At 45.4% G+C, this 18,870-nt stretch overlaps 1 protein-coding gene across 2 annotated transcripts; it reads right to left on the bottom strand.

Annotated features, from left to right (window-relative positions):
* Positions 1-1,306: 1,306 nt before the first annotated feature.
* On the bottom strand, positions 1,307-18,845 carry LOC115167388 (RING finger protein 166). 2 transcript variants are annotated; one of them, XM_029721782.1, is made up of 6 exons: positions 18,272-18,845; positions 7,973-8,129; positions 7,511-7,623; positions 5,468-5,582; positions 4,737-4,844; positions 1,307-4,308 (listed from the first exon to the last, which is right to left on the bottom strand). In XM_029721782.1, the coding sequence occupies exons 1-6, from the start codon at positions 18,439-18,441 to the stop codon at positions 4,243-4,245; spliced, it is 729 nt and encodes a 242-aa protein (XP_029577642.1). In that variant the 5' UTR covers positions 18,442-18,845; the 3' UTR covers positions 1,307-4,242. The 2 variants fall into 2 exon arrangements, with proteins under 2 accessions (XP_029577642.1, XP_029577641.1); XM_029721781.1 differs by having other exon boundaries at positions 1,307-4,408; positions 18,272-18,835.
* Between the last annotated feature and the right edge of the window lie 25 nt (positions 18,846-18,870).

Below are 18,870 nucleotides of genomic sequence, written 5' to 3'. Positions count from 1 at the left end.
GTGGAAGATTACTACGACGGATGCTCTCAAGATTATCATCTTTCCATTTGTCATTAAATATGGGATTATTAAAGTAATTATTTTTATAACATATTATTTTGATATTAAATTATTTGGTTGATTATGCAAAAACGTCAACGCTTTATTTCTTCATTATAAGGAAGGTGATTGTAGTGTCACTTGTCATTTCTTCCTCTTGGGGTGAGTGAAGTGTTTTTTCTTGACTGTTTTCACACACTATGACACCAGTCACCCTTAAAACCTGCAGAGGTGAAACACAAACAGAGGATCTTAGAGATGACAACGGGTAATGAGGAGAATGTTTTCAAACAGTCTGTATAGCGTGTGTGGAGTTTGAAAGGTCTGTATAACCAAGCCTCGGTTATATTAACATAACACAACAAACGCCACCAATCCATAGCTCAATCAAAAGCATCCTCCAGTGTGGCCCAGGTCACAGGGGCTGCCTTCTGCTCTGTTTAGACTGTGGTTAATTGGACCACTTCACATTGAGTAACTAATGTGTAGGACCCTCATGTCCTCTTAAAGACTATCCCAGACTATAGCAACACCCCCACACTTGCTCAAAACACAAATGCCTAAACTTAACAGCTGGACAATCCCATATCCATTCACCTGGCACCCAGCTTCTGTCCCATGTAGAAAGGTAGACAATCACATTATCATTATTAATAGGGCCAGGGGGCTAATCACAAGCAAAAAATATAAATTATTGTTGGGTGAAGCGTTTACAGGTGACACCAGTCCAGGCCGCACCACAGAGTAAAGGTCTGATTGTGAGAGCAGTTTTGCTTCAGATGCCGCCCGTCTCCAGACCACACCGGTTTGTAGGGTCTGCATGCTTGCCCTCTGTCTTCCGTCACCTCGGTGCAGCAGCGTTGTCACAGAAGGTCCCTGTCGCCTTCCATTTAGAGCACCTCCAAAGACAGGGATCTCCCTGGCAACCAGTGGATGTTTACAGTCCTCTTGGGTCCACAGTGAGCTCGGGGTCTCCCATTCTCCTGTTGAAAAAGGCCCCCACTAAAAGAGATTGTCAGCCCTCTATTCACTACCAGTAATTATGCGCTGTACCCCATGTCTCACACCTCCCTGTGTACGCTACTTGTTACATACCAGCAGAAGGCAGGGATCTTCTCCTGACAATACTCCTGATTACAGTTAGTCTCTAATTTCAGTTCAAAGATCACAACGCAGTAAATACGTTTCCCTTTCAAGCTTAAGGTAGTAGTGGGGGTATAAATGAAAAAAATCTAGCGACAACATATCAGGAAGGAAAAAAAGAGAGTGGGATGGGTCAGTGGTTTTATTGAGGGGGAAAAATCTGCTACAAATACAATATGTTATTAAAGTTCAAACAGTGTTATAACTTAAATATCCACAGTATGATGCTAACAATCAACCATTGTTATTACTGGTATTATTACTATTTTTCAAGAATGCATAAATCACATTTAACACACACAGGCCCTGACTGTCGGGCCAAAGCCCCATGGTGGGTATCTAGGGTACAGTGGCCCTGAAGGAAACTTCCTGGTTCAAGTGACTGTAGCTCAGTCCCCCCTAGGGAGGACAACATCAGCCTGTGTCTAGACTGAGTGACATTACATGACACTCCCAGGGCGGCCAAGTCCTGGGGGACACAGTCAGACACAGGCTCGGTCTTCTCTGATTGCTGTGATACCAGTCTTTATGGAAGTCTTTTCCTGTCAGCCTTACCAAGTTTAGAACAGACAGTCTCAGTAAGGCCCTCTTGACAAAAATGACCCAACAAAGTTCATATAAAATAGTTTCCTTTTTTTTCTGTCCCTGTTTTTGGTGTATGTCTTTGTTGCAGGTGGTCTATCAGTGTGTGACCTGCAACATTGAGTTTATTTTACAGAGATTGGGCTGGTTCTGACCACAAGCAGGACATCTGGGATGATGATGCACAATACAGTGGCATTATGCATGGATGCAACAATACACAGAGTGAAAAGTATACATTTCAGGTATACTCCATACAAACTCTACATGTTAGGCTACAGCTGTGCACATGAACGTTGATCTAAACATACAATACCATTTACCTTACAAACATTTATAAAATAGCATCATTAGGTAGTAAAAAAGGGTGAGTAAATTACTAAATTAAAGATACATAACAATTCCTTGCTGCCCCAGAAGAAACTCAGGACTTCTCATGGTGATGACAGTTTTTCTCTAATAGCCACTCCTGTCAATACTGCGCCACCAACCAGTACAATACATTTAAACACCAAAAATATATAACATGTCGATGTCTATCAAATAAGGATGTATTATCTCCAGAAACACTTTGACTAAGCTGAGAGTCATTTTTGTTTGCCACACTTTTGTACATCTGGGATGGTTTTCTCAGTTTGTTTTACAATATATACCCATCTATAAAATATTACCGACACAGACAAATTGTCTGTACATTTTGTACCATCCCAGTACTCCAAAACATCACCATGTCATGACTGGGATAATACTTAACATTCCATCTGCTCTTACACAAAAACAGCCACAATTTACATTATCATCCATCATGAAATGTACATATTGGAATGAAGAAAAAAAGAAAATTACAATAATAAAAAAAAAATATAATTCTGCCCTTTTACTAAATATTTTTATTTTTTATTAAAGTGCAATATTTCAATGCATTCCCGTGGAAAAGATATTAAAAACGAATACATTCTCATTCTTAGTTACCACAGGGACCTAAACCTAAAATGTTGCATTCTCTACCGTATGTACAATTCTCCTCGGAAACAAGGAAAAACACAAATAGACAGACCATTATACTTGTACTAGTCAGTCTAGTAACAAGTAATCACAATAAATCATACCTTCCTCCATTGCTCGCTATACAATCTAACCAGTTTCCTATAAGGCATCCTTCATCAGAGTGAACCAAAACATTATCTTAAATCTCCATAGATCAATGCTAGCTCAACGGCTACACTACTACTCAAACACTTCTTCTAGTGGGTACTAAACCAAACAGAATACTGTGCATGGGTATAAACATGATGACTTGGAGTAACACTGACTTAAATTACTATTGATTTGTGCCCGGTCTATTTTGAGACTGGGGTGCCCTCTTGTGTTTGAGACAGTGTATTACACATAGGCCCTAAAATCCTGCAAACAACTGTTTGATGCCAGCAGTACAGTACCAATGGGTATTTTGAAAAAGGTGCTAAAACCACAAACATATCTCCAATAAACATGTTTCTTATTATTAGTACACCATTTGAAACAGAAACATTTTCCAAAAATATATTTTATCTTGTTTGGTGCTTCATAAAAATATCAGCAGAGTAACAGCAGTGTGAAGAATAAATGCAGTACTATAATTCTGTTTCTTAACTATGAAATAAGAACAATCTATAGTTCAATTATGTAGAAAAATGTGACAAGTGCAAGTATTCACAAGAACTCTGAATACAAAAAGGGGATAGTTTGTTTTGATTCGCGTTGCAAATGTTAGTGTGTTGTTGTCATGATGGGGATGTAAGGATGACCTCACTCTCTGTGTTTAACTGGTCATGTCTAGACTGTCACCCAGCTGTAAGATTATCACACTGAGAATGAGGTCAAGCCATTTAACTGTAGTCCCTCTTAATCAAAAAGCCATCAAACGATGCACTTGAGAATAAACTTTAACAGAACTAATCTGTGGTACCAGAATGTGTGTCATGTGATGGCTTTTTCCCGGAGTTTGAAAACATTTAATTTGAACAGTGAAAAATAAAGAGTAAAAGAAAATACCTTAAATCCTTATTTTTGGGAACCTTCATACTTTCTGCAGAATAACAAAAATGTCCATGCTGCACTCATTGTTTTGCATTGCAGTGGTTTTGAATTGCAACATTTATTGGCGGCCAAGCTCCCCTCCTCCCCAGTATACAGGAAGTGAAGGGGCTGATACCGGCTAAGAGGATATGATGTAATGGTAATGGGCCTTGACGAGTTAAGCAGGTGAGCAGAGTTGATGGAAGGGCCAGGTAGAGGATCAAGGACAGGGTTAGGAGATAAGCCCGTGGCTCTCCCAGAGTGGGAGTCTAGGCCAGGGCAAGTCCTTCCAAACTCTCCCTGTGAGGTGGCTGTGAAGGGGGCTGGATATGGAGTGGATCCAGAGAAAGAAAGAGAGCTAGTGGGGTGTCAGGATGGAAGTGCGTACCCAGACAGCAGAATGGGGGACTCAGAGGACTCTCAGTTCTCTGCCATGGAGAGAGCCAGAGCTGCCTGTAGGGCCGCCTCTTCATCGATACTGTAATCCTGCAAAGACAGAGTCAGACAGTCACTCACTTTAACATTTGATTTGACAGGACAGGGCCATGGCTGCCTGCAGTGATGACTCCTCGTCAATGCTGTAGTCCTGCAAACACAAAGTCACACAGTCAACTGCTGAGCAAATAACGCCTGACACCAAATAAATAAAGCTTCTTTGAGATATGCAGTGCATTCATGTTACAGTACTAGGATATTATAGTGACAGTACTAGGATATTATAGTGACAGTACTAGGATATTACAGTGACAGTACAAGGATATTATAGTGACAGTACAAGGATATTATAGTGACAGTACAAGGATATTATAGTGACAGTACTAGGATATTACAGTCACATTACTGGCAACAGAACAGCTCTAGTCCTATCTAAAGAACAGATGACACAGAGCCCAGACCCCAACCCTTATCCTCACCACAAACGTGTCGTAGGAGAACTTGTGCCGGTGGAGGAGGTGCTGGAGGAAGTTGGAGCTCTTGTAGCTGGGGTCCCCCCAAGGCATGGCTGAACATACAGGACACACCTGGAAGCATACCAACCAATCAACAACCCTGTCAGTACACCAAACCAGAATGCAGTAGAATCTCTGTTGGTTTAGGATGCACTCCCATGCAGTGACGTCAACGTTGCATAACACTTCATATCAGCACATAAATGCTTGAGGAAATTCAGACTAGAACAGTGTCCATGAACAGACTAGGACAGTGTCCAAGTTCAGACTAGGACAGTGTCCAAGTTCAGACTAGGACAGTGTACTCAGTTCAGACTAGGACAGTGTACTCAGTTCAGACTAGGACAGGGTACTCAGTTCAGACTAGGACAGGGTACTCAGTTCAGACTAGGACAGGGTACTCAGTTCAGACTAGGACAGGGTACTCAGTTCAGACTAGGACAGGGTACTCAGTTCAGACTAGGACAGGGTACTCAGTTCAGACTAGGACAGGGTACTCAGTTCAGACTAGGACAGGGTGCTCAGTTCAGACTAGGACAGTGTACTCAGTTCAGACTAGGACAGTGTACTCAGTTCAGACTAGGACAGTGTACTCAGTTCAGACTAGGACAGTGTACTCAGTTCAGACTAGGACAGTGTACTTAGTTCAGACTAGGACAGTGTACTTAGTTCAGGGTATAACATAGCAGACTGACCACTTTGTTGGGATCGTTGCGGTGGTTCTCCATACAGTGTTTGACCAGCTCCTGTTGATCCAGATTGCGGGCTCCACAGAATGGGCATGAAAAGGTGGAGCGGTTTGGAATATTGCTGCAGGCAGGGAGAAAACACACGTTTCGTAGGAGCCACAATGGAAACAACATGGGTATGCATACAAACGTTGCCAGACACACACTGATGGTGTGTTGTTGTCTGTGTGAATATAGCTCCAAAGTCTGAGGCCCAGTTTCCAGACACTAGCAGGATGCCAATCATGTCCAGCAACACACCTAGAAGGACAGCTGGTCAGTGTGGACATGAGGGTCAGAAAGCAATGTGCTGCAGTGACATCTACGTTGGCTGACCAGGAGCAGCCCATCAGAGTCCCATCAGACAGTGTTAACAGGTCTCTCAGGTAGGACACAGTCTACTAGCTAAAGGGAAGTGTCTGTTTGACAGACATGCCTATTTTAATTGCCGATAAAGGTGCACTCTGTACTGTAGACTTAATAGAACAGCAATGTCCGCAGAAAAACTCCATAAAATATACCAACCAAACATAATTTCAGCCTTGGGCTAAAAAAAAGTTTAGTCAGAATACTGACTTTCTGACAAGTAGACAACACCAGCAGATGGTCCACCGTGTTCTCTGGGTCTTCAACTAGAGGAGACTCTGCCTTTGTGGTGCTGGCAACATCGCCCAATTAAATAGTGTTTTGGAATGTGGTAAAAACAACAACCTTGAAAACCGAGAAAAGACACAAGATACGCTGTTCTGTGTTCAGCCGTGAGATGCAGATGGTCACTATGGACGTCACATAACCCGATCACAGTACTCTTCCTCAGACTCTTCCTAGTAACTCCGTGCTTCTAGTACATGTTGGGAGTGGGACCTCTGGCTGAGTTGTTCACAGACCCTCCAGACAGAAAGACCCTCCTGAGACATACCCTCTAGACAGACGGACGGACAGAGAGAAAGACCCTCCTGAGACATACCCTCTAGACAGACGGACGGACAGACAGAAAGACCCTCCTGATAGACATACCCTCTAGACAGACGGACGGACAGACAGAAAGACCCTCCTGATAGACATACCCTCTAGTCTAGACAGACGGACAGACAGACAGAAAGACCCTCCTGATAGACATACCCTCTAGTCTAGACAGACGGACAGACAGAAAGACCCTCCTGATAGACATACCCTCTATTCTAGACAGACGGACAGACAGAAAGACCCTCCTGATAGACATACCCTCTAGTCTAGACAGACGGACAGACAGACAGAAAGACCCTCCTGATAGACATACCCTCTAGTCTAGACAGACGGACAGACAGAAAGACTCTCCTGATAGACATACCCTCTAGTCTAGACAGACAGAACGACAGAGTGAGGCGTGGTGTAATGTAAAAACAGAAAACACTGAAAGGGAGGGAATTAACAGATTTCTCTTTGTGGAGCTAATTCACCCACCCTCTCTCTCTGTACGTCATCAAAGGCAAAGTACATCTGCTTACAAACACGCACAAACAAACGCACAGATACGCACGCACACTTGGAAGAGTGTAGATGGGCATTGATGCCCTGCTGCTCTGTGAAAATCAAAGGATGCCTATACCGGAACTGGTATTTGTAAGCAGGCCTTTGTGTCTGGGGGTGTTTGTGTCTGTGTGTTCTTAAGGGAGAAGTGTTCATGTGTCAGCGGAAAAACACATCTCCTGAGTCCCTGAACATCAAAGGTATTCACAACAACCCAGAGAGCCAGGAACACCACAGGAGAGCATGACTCATAAAAGACACATTCATACTGCTGGGCTAAAATGTACTGGGAGTGTGGTTCTGCAGATCAATGCTAGGACAGAAATATTGACTCAAATCTGTTCAGCCTGTCCAAATGGACCCTGACGTCCCATGTCACACAGTGTCTGACGTGGCTTCCAGGAGCGACTGCTCTCCTGTTCCTCTACCTCTGTCTTGCTCTCCTGTTCCTTATCTCCCTCCTGTCCTCCCCCTCCCTCTCTCTCTCCTCAGAGAGATTACCTGGGAATGGGCTGTGAAGTGGGGACCACAGGCACAAACTTTGGGCAGTTGGCCATCTGCTCCTGGACCTTTGCGCAAGAGGAGATGTGTGACCTCATTTTGACCAGAGACACCTGGAGCCCGCCAGTGGAGAGAGGAGGAAAGAGAGAGAGGGAGGGGGAGGACAGGAGGGAGATAAGGAACAGGAGAGAGAGAGAGCGAGAGCGAGAGCGAGAGCGAGAGCGAGAGCGAGAGCGAGAGCGAGAGAGAGAGAGAGAGAGAGAGAGAGAGAGAGAGAGAGAGAGAGAGAGAGAGAGAGAGGTAGAGGAACAGGAGAGAGAGAGCAAGACATGCTATTAAGTGAATAAATGGGCAGGGAGAATTTGTGTGAGTGTATGTGTGAGTGGTATTGTGTATCATCAAGTGTGCGTCTGTACAGTATGTGTGTTGGACAGAGTGGGAGGCCATAGTAGTGTAGTTCACCTTCTTACTGCAGCCCCGACAGGGGGCCTTGTAGTTGGACAGCTGTTTCTCCACACTGGAGGACTTGTCCACCTTCTTTGGGTCAAAAGGCATGCGGCACAGAGGGCAGAGTGGAGAGGTCACCTGGAGACAGGGCTGCAGACACTCCCCACAGAACCTGTACACACACACACACACACACACACACACACACACACACACACACACAACACACACACACACAACACAACACACAACACACACACAGTCGTTGCACTGGAACCAAATAACCTAATCTATACTCTGAGAGAAAGAGACTGACAATCGGGACATGAGTCGAATGACATGTAAAGTCTAAACAAAGTGAATCAGAGCCGTTTATTCGGAGCGAGTGTCCCGGAAAAATGTGTGTCATCTCAATGAGATGCGTTTGTGTGCTTTAATAACATTCTATGAACCTCTTCTCAAGGTTTGCCCGCACGGTGAACTCCAGTCAGTCTCATTCAGTGCCAATAGAGCAGTGGTGTATCTATTTGCTGGGGCAGCATCACTCACAGTCAGACAGACCCAGCATTCAACCCATCATCGTCTCCTCTGGCGGCTCTGAGCAACGTGGGCACCGCTGGCAGCGCTGGGCCACGGTGGGGCCGAGAAATGCCCCTGTGGTGGCATGCAAACAGGCTGAGCGATGGGCAGTCACCTCCCATGATGACACGAGTCAGCAGTCAGCACTGCCAGGTAGGGCACCGTCAGCAAACAGAAGGCCCAGAGAGCTGGTCTTGAGCTGGCCGTGAAACCTCCCCTGACAAATGAGCCAGGAGTTTATACTGCCAGAGTACTGAATCATTGCAGATTTTTACAGCGCTGCCGGATGCTTTTTGGCCCTGTCGGCCTGAAGGCAAGCGGGTAGGGTAGGGAAAGACTTAGTTTCCAGAGGACAAAAATGGTGCCCTTTGAACTTGACTGATTTCAGCGTGTACTCTGAACCTGACCCAGTCTGTATTTCTTCTCACTGTAGCTAGCAGTTTAAGAGTGGCTATTAGCACCCCAGAGCCGCACACCTGCTACTTCATTTGTTGCTTTGAAAGCACTTTCAGCAACTCTTTGCCCCGTTAAAAACAACAAATCTTGTTGATCAAATTTTTTACTTCAAAAAAGTCAGACTACAGAGAAAAGCCAGGTGTGGGAAAAGAGAACATAACAATAACCCTTTTCTCGAAACCCGGAAATAACCCCATCGAAGCAGCTATATAGTAGAGAGCAGGAGATCTGCCAGCCAAGCAGAGACCGAGGTGTGATGGTGAGGGAGGAGAGGAGGCTATCGGGGAGGGACGGACTCCATCAGCTCATCCTAACAGCATCCACAGCACAGCCCAATCTTTACCTGGAGTCCTGGGTGTGGGTCTCCACGCAGTGAGAGGGAGGGTAAATGTTTCCATTATGTCCAGAGGCCTAGCCTGCACAGCCACAGATACTGATACAATACTGCCCACACAGAGCTCTAATTGAGCATGAAATGTCTCATCATTCAGAGAGAGAGGAGAAGAACATTATTAAAGCAAATCAAATATTATTAGTCACATGCGCCGAATACAACAGGTGTAGACCTTACAGTGAAATGCCTACTTACGAGCCCCTAACCAACAATGCAGTTTAAAAAAAAATACAGATGAGAATAAGAGATAAAAGTAACAAGTAATTAAAGAGCAGCAGTGAAATAACAATAGCGAGACTACATAACGGGGGGTACCGATAAAGAGTCAATGTGCAGGGGCACCGGTTAGTTGAGGTAGTATGTCCATGTAGGTAGAGTTATTAAAGTGACTATGCATAGATGACAACAGAGAGTAGCAGTGGTGTAAAGAGGAAGGGGGGGGGGGGCACTGCAAATAGTCTGGGTAGCCATTTGATTAGATATTCAGGAGTCTTATGGCTTGGGGGTAGAAGCTGTTTAGAAGCCTCTTGGACCTAGACCTGGCGCTCCGGCACCGCTTGCCGTGTGGTAGCAGAGAGAACAGTCTATGGCTAGGGTGGCTGGAGTCTTTGACAATTTTTAGGACCTTTCACTGACACCGCCTGGTATAGAGGTCCTGGATGGCAGGAAGCTTGGCCCCAGTGATGTGCTGGGCCGTACGCACTTCCCTCTGTAGTGCCTTGCGTTCGGAGGCCGAGCAGTTGCCATACCTGGCAGTGATGCAACCAGTCAGGATGCTCTTGATGGTGCAGCTGTAGAACCTCTCCTGAGGGGGAATAGGTTTTGTCGTGCCCTCTTCACGACTGTCTTGGTGTGTTTGGACCATGTTAGTTTGTTGGTGTGAACACCAAGGAACTTGAAGCTCTCAACCTGCTCCACTGCAGCCCCGTCGATGAGAATGTTGGCGTACTCGGTCCTCTTTTTCCTGTAGTCCACAATCATCTCCTTTGTCTTGATCACGTTGAGGGAGAGGTGGTTGTCCTGGCACCACACGGCCAGGTCTCCGACCTCCTCCCTATAGGCTGTCTCGTCGTTGTCGGTGATCAGGCCACTGTTGTGTCATCTGCAAATTTAATGGTGGTGTTGGAGTCGTGCCTGGCCGTGCAGTCATGAGTGAACAGGGAGTACAGGAGGGGACTGAGCACGCACCCCTGAGGGGCGTGAAGAGCAAAGAGCTGAGGGGTCAGATATGTAAGGAGCCAGGAGTCGAATCTCCCTGCATATCCACAACCAGTCTTGGTTGTAACTTTGTGGGTCTACCACTGTTCTTCTCTTTCAGCTGGGGACCAGAACTCACCGCTTGTGGAAGAAGCCATGCAATCTGCCCACAGGCAGGCTAATCAAGTGGCTAATAAACTCTTAACCACACAGTGGAGCGCTAAATAGCGTCAGGGGATGTCTATTAAAGTAATGGCACTGTGTTTCAGCACCTTAGTTATCACATTAGCATGGGCTTAGTTTTAATAGCTAAACGTCTCTCACTTCACTCCATCCATATTCAACCAGCTACATGACCCATGTGACCTCCTCTGGAGTCACTTCCTCCTTCCCAGTCACATGGGAAACCCCAAAACACAGCCAATCTTTTAGTCAAAATGTCATCTAGTCAAAACATGTTCAAATATCCACAAGCGGGTTTGTTTCCATCAACCAAACAACGCTGTCGAGCTGAGATCTGGATGAAGCCCAGCCTATATTAACATTCAAATATGCTAATAATTAGGCCTAGTGAGTAGGCCTAGACCGATTCTCAAGAGAGCCCGCAATACTTGGAAAGACATTTCTTTGAGAAATTATACATGAGTGTAGAGGCTGGTAATAATATTCTCTGGGCCTATCATTGCCTCGTATTCAAATAGGTATACTCAGCTAGCCCAGGCTGTAGAATTGCAGCACATCTCAATATCAGAGCAGTACAAGTCATTTGCCGTCCTTTTCTACTACCTTAATAAACCAATAGCACCATGAAAGATGTTGGCCAAATGATTGCTACAATGCTGACACTAGGATCCAACAACATAACATGTTACTGTGTGTGTGTGTGTGTGTGAGGCTCGGCTAGCATAAATGTCACTGGAGCACATTGCTTTCTGACCCTCATGTCGGAGTCAGTTGCTCCGTGAGTTGTTGTTCGAAGTGCGAGCCTGTGTCTATTCCGCAACGTGTGGTGCCTATCAGGTTAGCTAAAAATAAAGTTTGCAGCCTGTCCTCATACCTATTCACGTTCCCAGACACTTCAGAAAACTTTCCCAAACACCTATTAATAGATCAATAAAACAGATAGGTGGGAGGAAGGGATTCAAACTTTTTTGCGGCTCAAAAGGAGATCGTTTGGGGACCCGTTTGATCAGCAGAGATGTAGTGAAGCTCTGTGTCTGGCCAGTGATGAAGGACTGTCTAGGGTTGATACCGTCTCAGAGACTAGAGAAGCCAACTTGAGAGGAGCAGCATTGAACAAAGCACACATATTCAAACAGCACTGATGAATACTAAAAGCCCACAGTGCTGAAACACCATCCTTTCGGTCTGTCACACGGACTGACAGAAGTAAAGAGAGAGTACAGGACAGACAGCGCTACGACAGTGTCAAACTACAACGATCTGCAGAGCATGCGGCGAGCAACAAGAGCCCCTTAAAAAAATGCTCATCTTCCTCTCCTGCAGAGAACAACTCCTCCACAATAAAAGTCTGAGGGGAAACTTATCTCCATATCAGTGAAATACAGATGTGTCCCAAGCACCCCAGCAGCAGCAGTCTTTCGAAGTAAGCATCCGGACCTACTGTAGCCCAACTCGGGTGCGAAAGACACCTCAAAAGGTGATCTTCTAGCATCGTCTGTCATCACTTAAAGACGCCCGGATTTAGCGCCCTCTTATTAGACACTTAAATCACTTCCGCTGTACTTAACATTCAGACAGCAGGACGCCACCACCTGCAGCCACACACACACACACACACACACACACACACACACACACACACACACACACACACGTTTGCACGTCTTGCGTCTAATTGAGCAGGGAATAAAGAAAGAGGTGTGCTCAAGTGTGTGGTGACATGGGAGTGACAAACACTCAAGGGTGAAAAATGGTGTTGTTGAAATACTGTCCTGTACTGCCTAGTTGTAAACATTTTGGCCATGCCCAATATGCTTCCTGAGTATTTACATTCCATTCTCACCCGTAGATAAAAGATAAGCAGTTGGCTAATATTTAGAATATTACACAGGAATGTGATTATTAGGCTACCTAAGGAAGGTGTTAAAGGAGCAGGCGAGAAGCGGCCTATTCCTCCAGGAGTAAAAGAGAGTCGCCAAAGAGCACTATTTTTTCACATAGATATATTTTTTCACATAGATCTAGCTAGAGAGAGACAATGGCATCGTCTGCCGTCACAACGCAGCACCCACCTGGCCCAAGGATGCCGGGACGACTTGCTGATGCATATGGTTTATATAATGATGTATGGTGTTATAAGGAGAGAAGCTCCATAACGGTGTGTATTTGATCTACCCTCTCCACCTCCGTCCCTGAAGGAATGAGGCGAGCCGACCATATTTCCTGTGCAGAGAAGGGAGAAGAAGCTTTCGTGGAGATACTTGCTGCCAATTCAGGAGCTGCAGAGGTAGGCTAATGAGAGCAAATGAAGCCAGGTGCTACTAGAACACAGAAGCCTCAGGGCTGGCTCCTCGCCATCTGCACCTCAGCTCAATCTACTTCTCAGAACTACAGTAAAGTAGACACCGCAGAGCACGGAGGAGCAGTAGGATCTCGTGGTTGTTTCCCCCCTGAACAGACACACAGTATAGGAATAGGACACAGGCTTCCTCCTTAAACAATCGGATGTAACAGAGCAGAGAGGGTATGAGTTTGCGAGGGTATTTCACACATTCAGCAAGTTCGACATGCCAGAACATCTTTACATGTGACTTTCAGAAGCTTCGTTCTCAGTTGAAATAAGGCTCTTCTCACACGCCGTCAGATGGGCTTGTCACTGTAACGTCACAGGACAGAATTAAAGGCTTGACATCGCAGAAAACCAGCAGCAGAAATGAGTGAATCTATAGAGCTAGCCTGTATAATCTCTTGCAGTATGAAAGGAGACTACTGCCCATCCCAGTCAACCCCTTGCTTATACATCCCCTGCCTGTACATTGAAACACATATACTCCTTTCCCGGCCTCTAGGTCACCAGGCTGCTTGTTATGCTGCACACCTGTCACCATCGTTACGCACACTAGCGCGTCATCAGACTCACCTGGACTCCATCACCTCCCTGATTACCTTCCCTATATGTGTCACTTCCTATTGGTTCCTTCCCCAGGCGTTATTGTTTCAGTTTCCGGCCTGTACGTTGTTCATGTTTTGTAATATGTTTCATTTATTTATTCAATTATTCACTCCCTGAACTTGCTTCCCGACTCCCAGGGCACACGTTATAGAATAACGCCTCGCCTAAGGGAAGCATCAGGGAGTGTATTTTTTTGTGTGTGTTGGAGGTCACGTCGGGTCCGGGTGGCAGTACCGGAGCTACCGGGGAGTCCTCAGCCGGCTCGTCGGGCTCTCACGCTTCAGCCGGCTCGTCGGGCTCTCACGCTTCAGCCGGGTTTGCTGTTTCATTCAATGTGCAAGAGAATCGCTCCCATGGATCTTACAATATAGCCTAGTAGACTGTAGTGCAATATACATCAGTGTGAGCACTAGGAATGAAAATCCAGCAGTAGGCTAGGTTGTGAAACAAACACATTTTTCATAGAGAGGAAGCCAAGAACAACAGTCTCAGTACTCAGTAATGGCTTAAAAATAGCCACCCGCTCTTTGTAAAAGAACCAAAATTGATCTGAGGACATTTAAGGACTGTTTCTGCAAATGTACTGTCTTCATGAGAGGCAAAGCAAACCCCTCAATTCTGACACTGTACTGAGAGAACTAAATGAAAGACACTTAAGACGGCCTTTCAGGATACGACCCACCCACACAGGAAGGTTCCGCTAAAGGTATTCTGATGCAACAACACAAAGTGCGTGATCAGTTTTCTGCCAGGTTGCAATGCCAATCGTGCTTGGCAACAGTCTTTCATAGTCTACTGTTTTGTTGTTGTAGCTACAATAGTTACACAGTATCTTGCCCTTTCCCACAGACCCATTTAGCAGAGTGGGGAGCTGATTGGCCAATATGGCTTTCCTGAGGAAACAGACTTCAAACCCACTGTGTGACAGTGGGCTCCATGCCAACGCCACAGGAGGCAAAGCAGGTGCATGAGTCTGTGTGTATGTGGCTGTGCGCGAGAGAGACTGCATGATTAAGCAATGCGTGCACACAGCAGTGTTGGAGGTAGAATGTAGCGAGTCACTAGAGTGAGTGGTCTCCTCCATGGCCTGAGAGCAGGAAGAGGATCTCGTGTGAGACCTTTGTTCAATCTCCCCAGCAGCAGCTCGGCTACAGCAGTGGAGAGAGAGAGAGAGAATGGAAGGAGAGACACAGAAAGGTACGCCGGCACGCTGCTGAGCGTGAGAAGATAAGAATGCAGAACAACCTCGAGGGAATAAAAGCTTCTGTTTTGCTCCTGTCCTCCCTCTGTCTCACTCCCTCGCCCAATGAGCAAACTTCCTCAAATCACCCAGGACGAGGGAGGTGGGGGATGGGTAGGAGTCAGGCTTCCAAGTCTGCCTTGGGTTCAGCCCACTAACAATGCCACGTGAGGAAGAGAGGGATGGAGGGGGAGAGAGGTGCAGAAAGTGAAGAGTAGAGACGTGTGATGAAGCTTAGGTAAATGCTTTGAGCAGGTGTGTTACTGGACTGGGTGATGCTTTTGCACACTGTATGAGACACACCCATTTCTCCATTGAAGCTTTTGTCTATGTTTAAGAGAAGATTGGGGTAAGGGGTTGAAACAGCCAGATGGAGACTTTACCACTGAGTGGGATACGGATTAGGTCTGGCCTCTGAGGTCAACAGATTGGGGTTTGCAATGAAGACTAAAGTGCATGCTCTGGAGAGTTTGAGTGAGATAACGTTGGGATTGTGGAGCGGTCCTTTTGGGGGAGGGATTTGGAATTCACAAACTGATATACGGTTCCTATCTTAAATCATATGGTCTATAATGCCGAATAGACAGGAGTTTCTCTGTTCTGTCCAGGGCAAGGTAATACGGACACTTGAAAAAGTAATCTCATGCCAAGATCAATGGCTAAAAATGAGTTGTCCACATGGATACATACCTGTGGGTCAGTGGAGGCTGCTGGGGGGTGGACGGCTCATATAAACGGCTGGAACACCTGGTTTCATGTGGTTGATACTATTCCATTGACTCCATTCCAGCCATTATTATGCCGTGAGTAGGCCTTTAACATTACCATGACAATGAGGAGCACCAGGACTGTGCGTGCATGTGTACTTTTCTACTCAGCTCTGTGTGTGTGGTACTGATAGCGCAATCACGACAACAGTGTTTAATTCCATCATCCCCAGCTCTTTTTTCTCAACGCTGGATTACATCCATGTACATTTCATGCTTCAAGTGTTGTCAGGATAATGGCACAGAAAGGACCTTGAGTTCTGGGTTCAACCAGAACCACTGACCTCAATAATGAGATTTAATAGAAAAGACATTAATTCTCCCTGTGGTTATTTCTATATTTAGACTGACTGTGTGCCTATGTCCCCAAATTACATTTATATGCCCCTCACTGGCATTATGCTGTATGGATACAGAGCAGAAAACTGGGTTTTTTTGTACTTAAGAGACACATTGGTCATATCTGAGTCAACGACCTGACCACTCCTAGTTGAATTAACGTTAAACACAAAATATAAATAATGTACAGTATTAGCCCATATTACACAATGTCATGTTTCCTACACACATTCGTGGGTGTTGATATCTGCTTGGACACTAACTCCTGGTGAGGAAGAAGATTGTGTAAGTATTAACCTCAGCAATGGTGTGTGTGATGTGAGATGTTGCCATCCACAGAGCCGAGCTCACAGAGATAGGACTAGCCTACATGCACGTCAGATAGAAGTGAGCCACAGAAAAGCTGTATGTCACTGGAAGGGAGCAGGCAAGCGATGCTCTGACAGAGTACCTCACCGAATGTCCTCAGCGAACTCAGTACTGCTGGCGGGACGGGCCAACAGACAGCCACACAGCAAACAACATCTTGAGCAGACTACTCAATCCACCCACCAGACCCACATTACACCACTTCCTACAACACAGACAACTAAAAAGATGCCAGACAGACAGACCTCAGAGCCCAGTGTTTAAATGAGCAGCCATATTAAAGCTCCCATTGTCAGAGAAATGAAATCCTAAAGAAGGGCAGGAGGGACGGTTTGTTTGGCGAGTGACCACGCAGTCAGCTTCAAGTCAACCCTACACATTCATTCCTGTAGACACAGGTGTCAAAAAGGAAGAAAAGAAGGAAGCCGTTTTCAAAACGCCAGTAACCTTCAGTGATGACAGCAGAAGAATGGACATCAAGTTTCCCTCAAAAAGAAGATTTTAGAATAGACTACATCTAGACTTTTTCTGTGTAACTGCTGGTAATGCAATTCACAGGAGGCAACAAAAACAAAACGCAGGCAGCGTTACTTAGGCTACAGCCCTACAAAGATGTTCACTAATGTTCAGTTTAGGGAAACTAGGCAATAATTGGTCAATAATACTCATTCCAAATGGCTTATACAACTGGAGAGCTTTCAGACCCCTTGGTTTCCAATAATCAACCTTGTGGTGTGTTCTTACTTTTAAAAAAAAACACGTGTGGCCAAACGATTAGTCTTATTGAGGCATATTAATGCCGTGTTCACAACCTAACTTTTAAAACCACTATTCAGCGAGCTTCCCTTCACAGCTGCAGTCTTTGCATGTACATGTGAAATGTGAATTGATCACAGTGAGAGAACGGTGCAGGCAGAAGCTCCGCCAAGTGTTCCAACTCTGCTCAATGTTCCAGAGGCAGCACCTCACAGATCAAAAGGCAACTGTCATGTGCCAACACTGAGGTTACATTACCCACGTGCCCGAGGCCTAGTCAGGGACATTGTGGGAAGCTTATAGAACGCTGTGGTGGGAAAACAAACATGAGGGGGAAAAAATCATGAATAACTCAGCTTCTTCTCTGACTGAGTGCTAAAACTCGACAGAAAAATTATAGATCAAACAATGCAATGAGCATGATGAGAACCCAAAACATCCCATTCAACATGTTAATATTGCCGTTTCCACATATCCTAGTGCTGGCTAAAAGTATACAAAACGGTCTTCCTCTTTTCGACAACACATCTCATTTGAGCCTCGGCAGCCGATCGTGGCCACCATCTAGCGCCTACTATCGGCTGCCTAGGCTAATCTAATTTGTGTTGAGTTAGCCGTTAGACTCGCATTTCCTCTGTAGCCATTATGTCTTTATTATTAAAAAAGCTTTTCTCCAACATTTCTCATCAAATCCGCTAATAGCCTAGTTAGTATTTCACGTCGACACTGCGTTTCGGGAAGCACTGAACTACCACCTAGCCCGCTTTGTTCTACTGTCTGAGCTCCCTTGCGTTCCCTTTGGCAAGTTGGCATCCATGGAAAAACGAAAACATTATCAATACAGTTTTTTCTATCATAGATGTGGCATTTTTGCTGTGAATCACAAGCATTTTTATAACAAAACCGTTACTTTAAGTGACAAGCAAAAATGAGCTTAACAGCTCTATCTGCGGACTGATAAGTGACAACAACCAATACAAATATTATGAGAGAATATATGCTATATACAAGAGCAAGTTGTTGTTTTGTAAGTGAGACACATTTGTCCGAGGAGCAAGAGATCACAAATCCGTCAACTTACGTGTGGGCACAGCTTCCAATGATGACAGGTTTGTGATACACCTCCAGGCAAATTGGGCAGGAGAACTGGCTCTCGAGGCTCTCGCCAGCGGCAGCTGCAGCTGCCCCGTTTTGTTGGTGCTGCCTGAGCTGATGAGTAGCCGACACAAAACTGCGAAACATCGCCATCATGAACGAGGATCTTGCTCTCGCACTTCGTTCTCGACTATAACTGTAACTACCTGGGAGTATTCACATCGAGTATTTACATCGATTGTGCACGATGGACATCCTTCGTGTGAATAAAGCGTATGAATGAAGCTATCCAACCTATGTATTGTTTGTGTAAAATAATTGAGCTAACATTAGACACTACATCAGTCCGCTACACAAGCGCTCAAGAGGACACGCCGAAGCAAGAAAGAAGTAAACATTACAAGACAGTGCTGGTTGACGAGAGGACAAAAGCGGGGCGCTGAGCAGATTATTCGATCTTCAAATCACTTTCATTTACAAACAAGTGACCAAAATATATCCAGATCATTAAAAGATCAGGGAAATTTCGCAACTGCTAGTTCCGGGCGACTCTCACGAACAAGCCCGTACAGCTACAGCGAAAAG

The sequence above is a fragment of the Salmo trutta genome, chromosome 29 (genome assembly GCF_901001165.1).
Source record: "Salmo trutta chromosome 29, fSalTru1.1, whole genome shotgun sequence".
In the NCBI taxonomy this organism is placed as follows: domain Eukaryota; kingdom Metazoa; phylum Chordata; class Actinopteri; order Salmoniformes; family Salmonidae; genus Salmo; species Salmo trutta.
The sequence above is the reverse complement of the archived record's forward strand: the minus strand, read 5'-3'. Positions and strand labels throughout refer to the sequence as shown.

What these genes read in the sequence shown, in the direction of transcription:
- LOC115167388 (XM_029721781.1), bottom strand. Translation starts at nt 18,441, where the DNA reads ATGATGGCGATGTTTCGCAGTTTTGTGTCGGCTACTCATCAGCTCAGG. An exon ending in ACTTCACAGCCCATTCCCAG is followed by an intron (nt 5,583 to 7,510) that starts GTAATCTCTCTG and finishes CCCTGCCTGCAG; the next exon opens with CAATATTCCAAACCGCTCCA. An exon ending in GCAACGATCCCAACAAAGTG is followed by an intron (nt 4,845 to 5,467) that starts GTCAGTCTGCTA and finishes GTATGCTTCCAG; the next exon opens with GTGTGTCCTGTATGTTCAGC.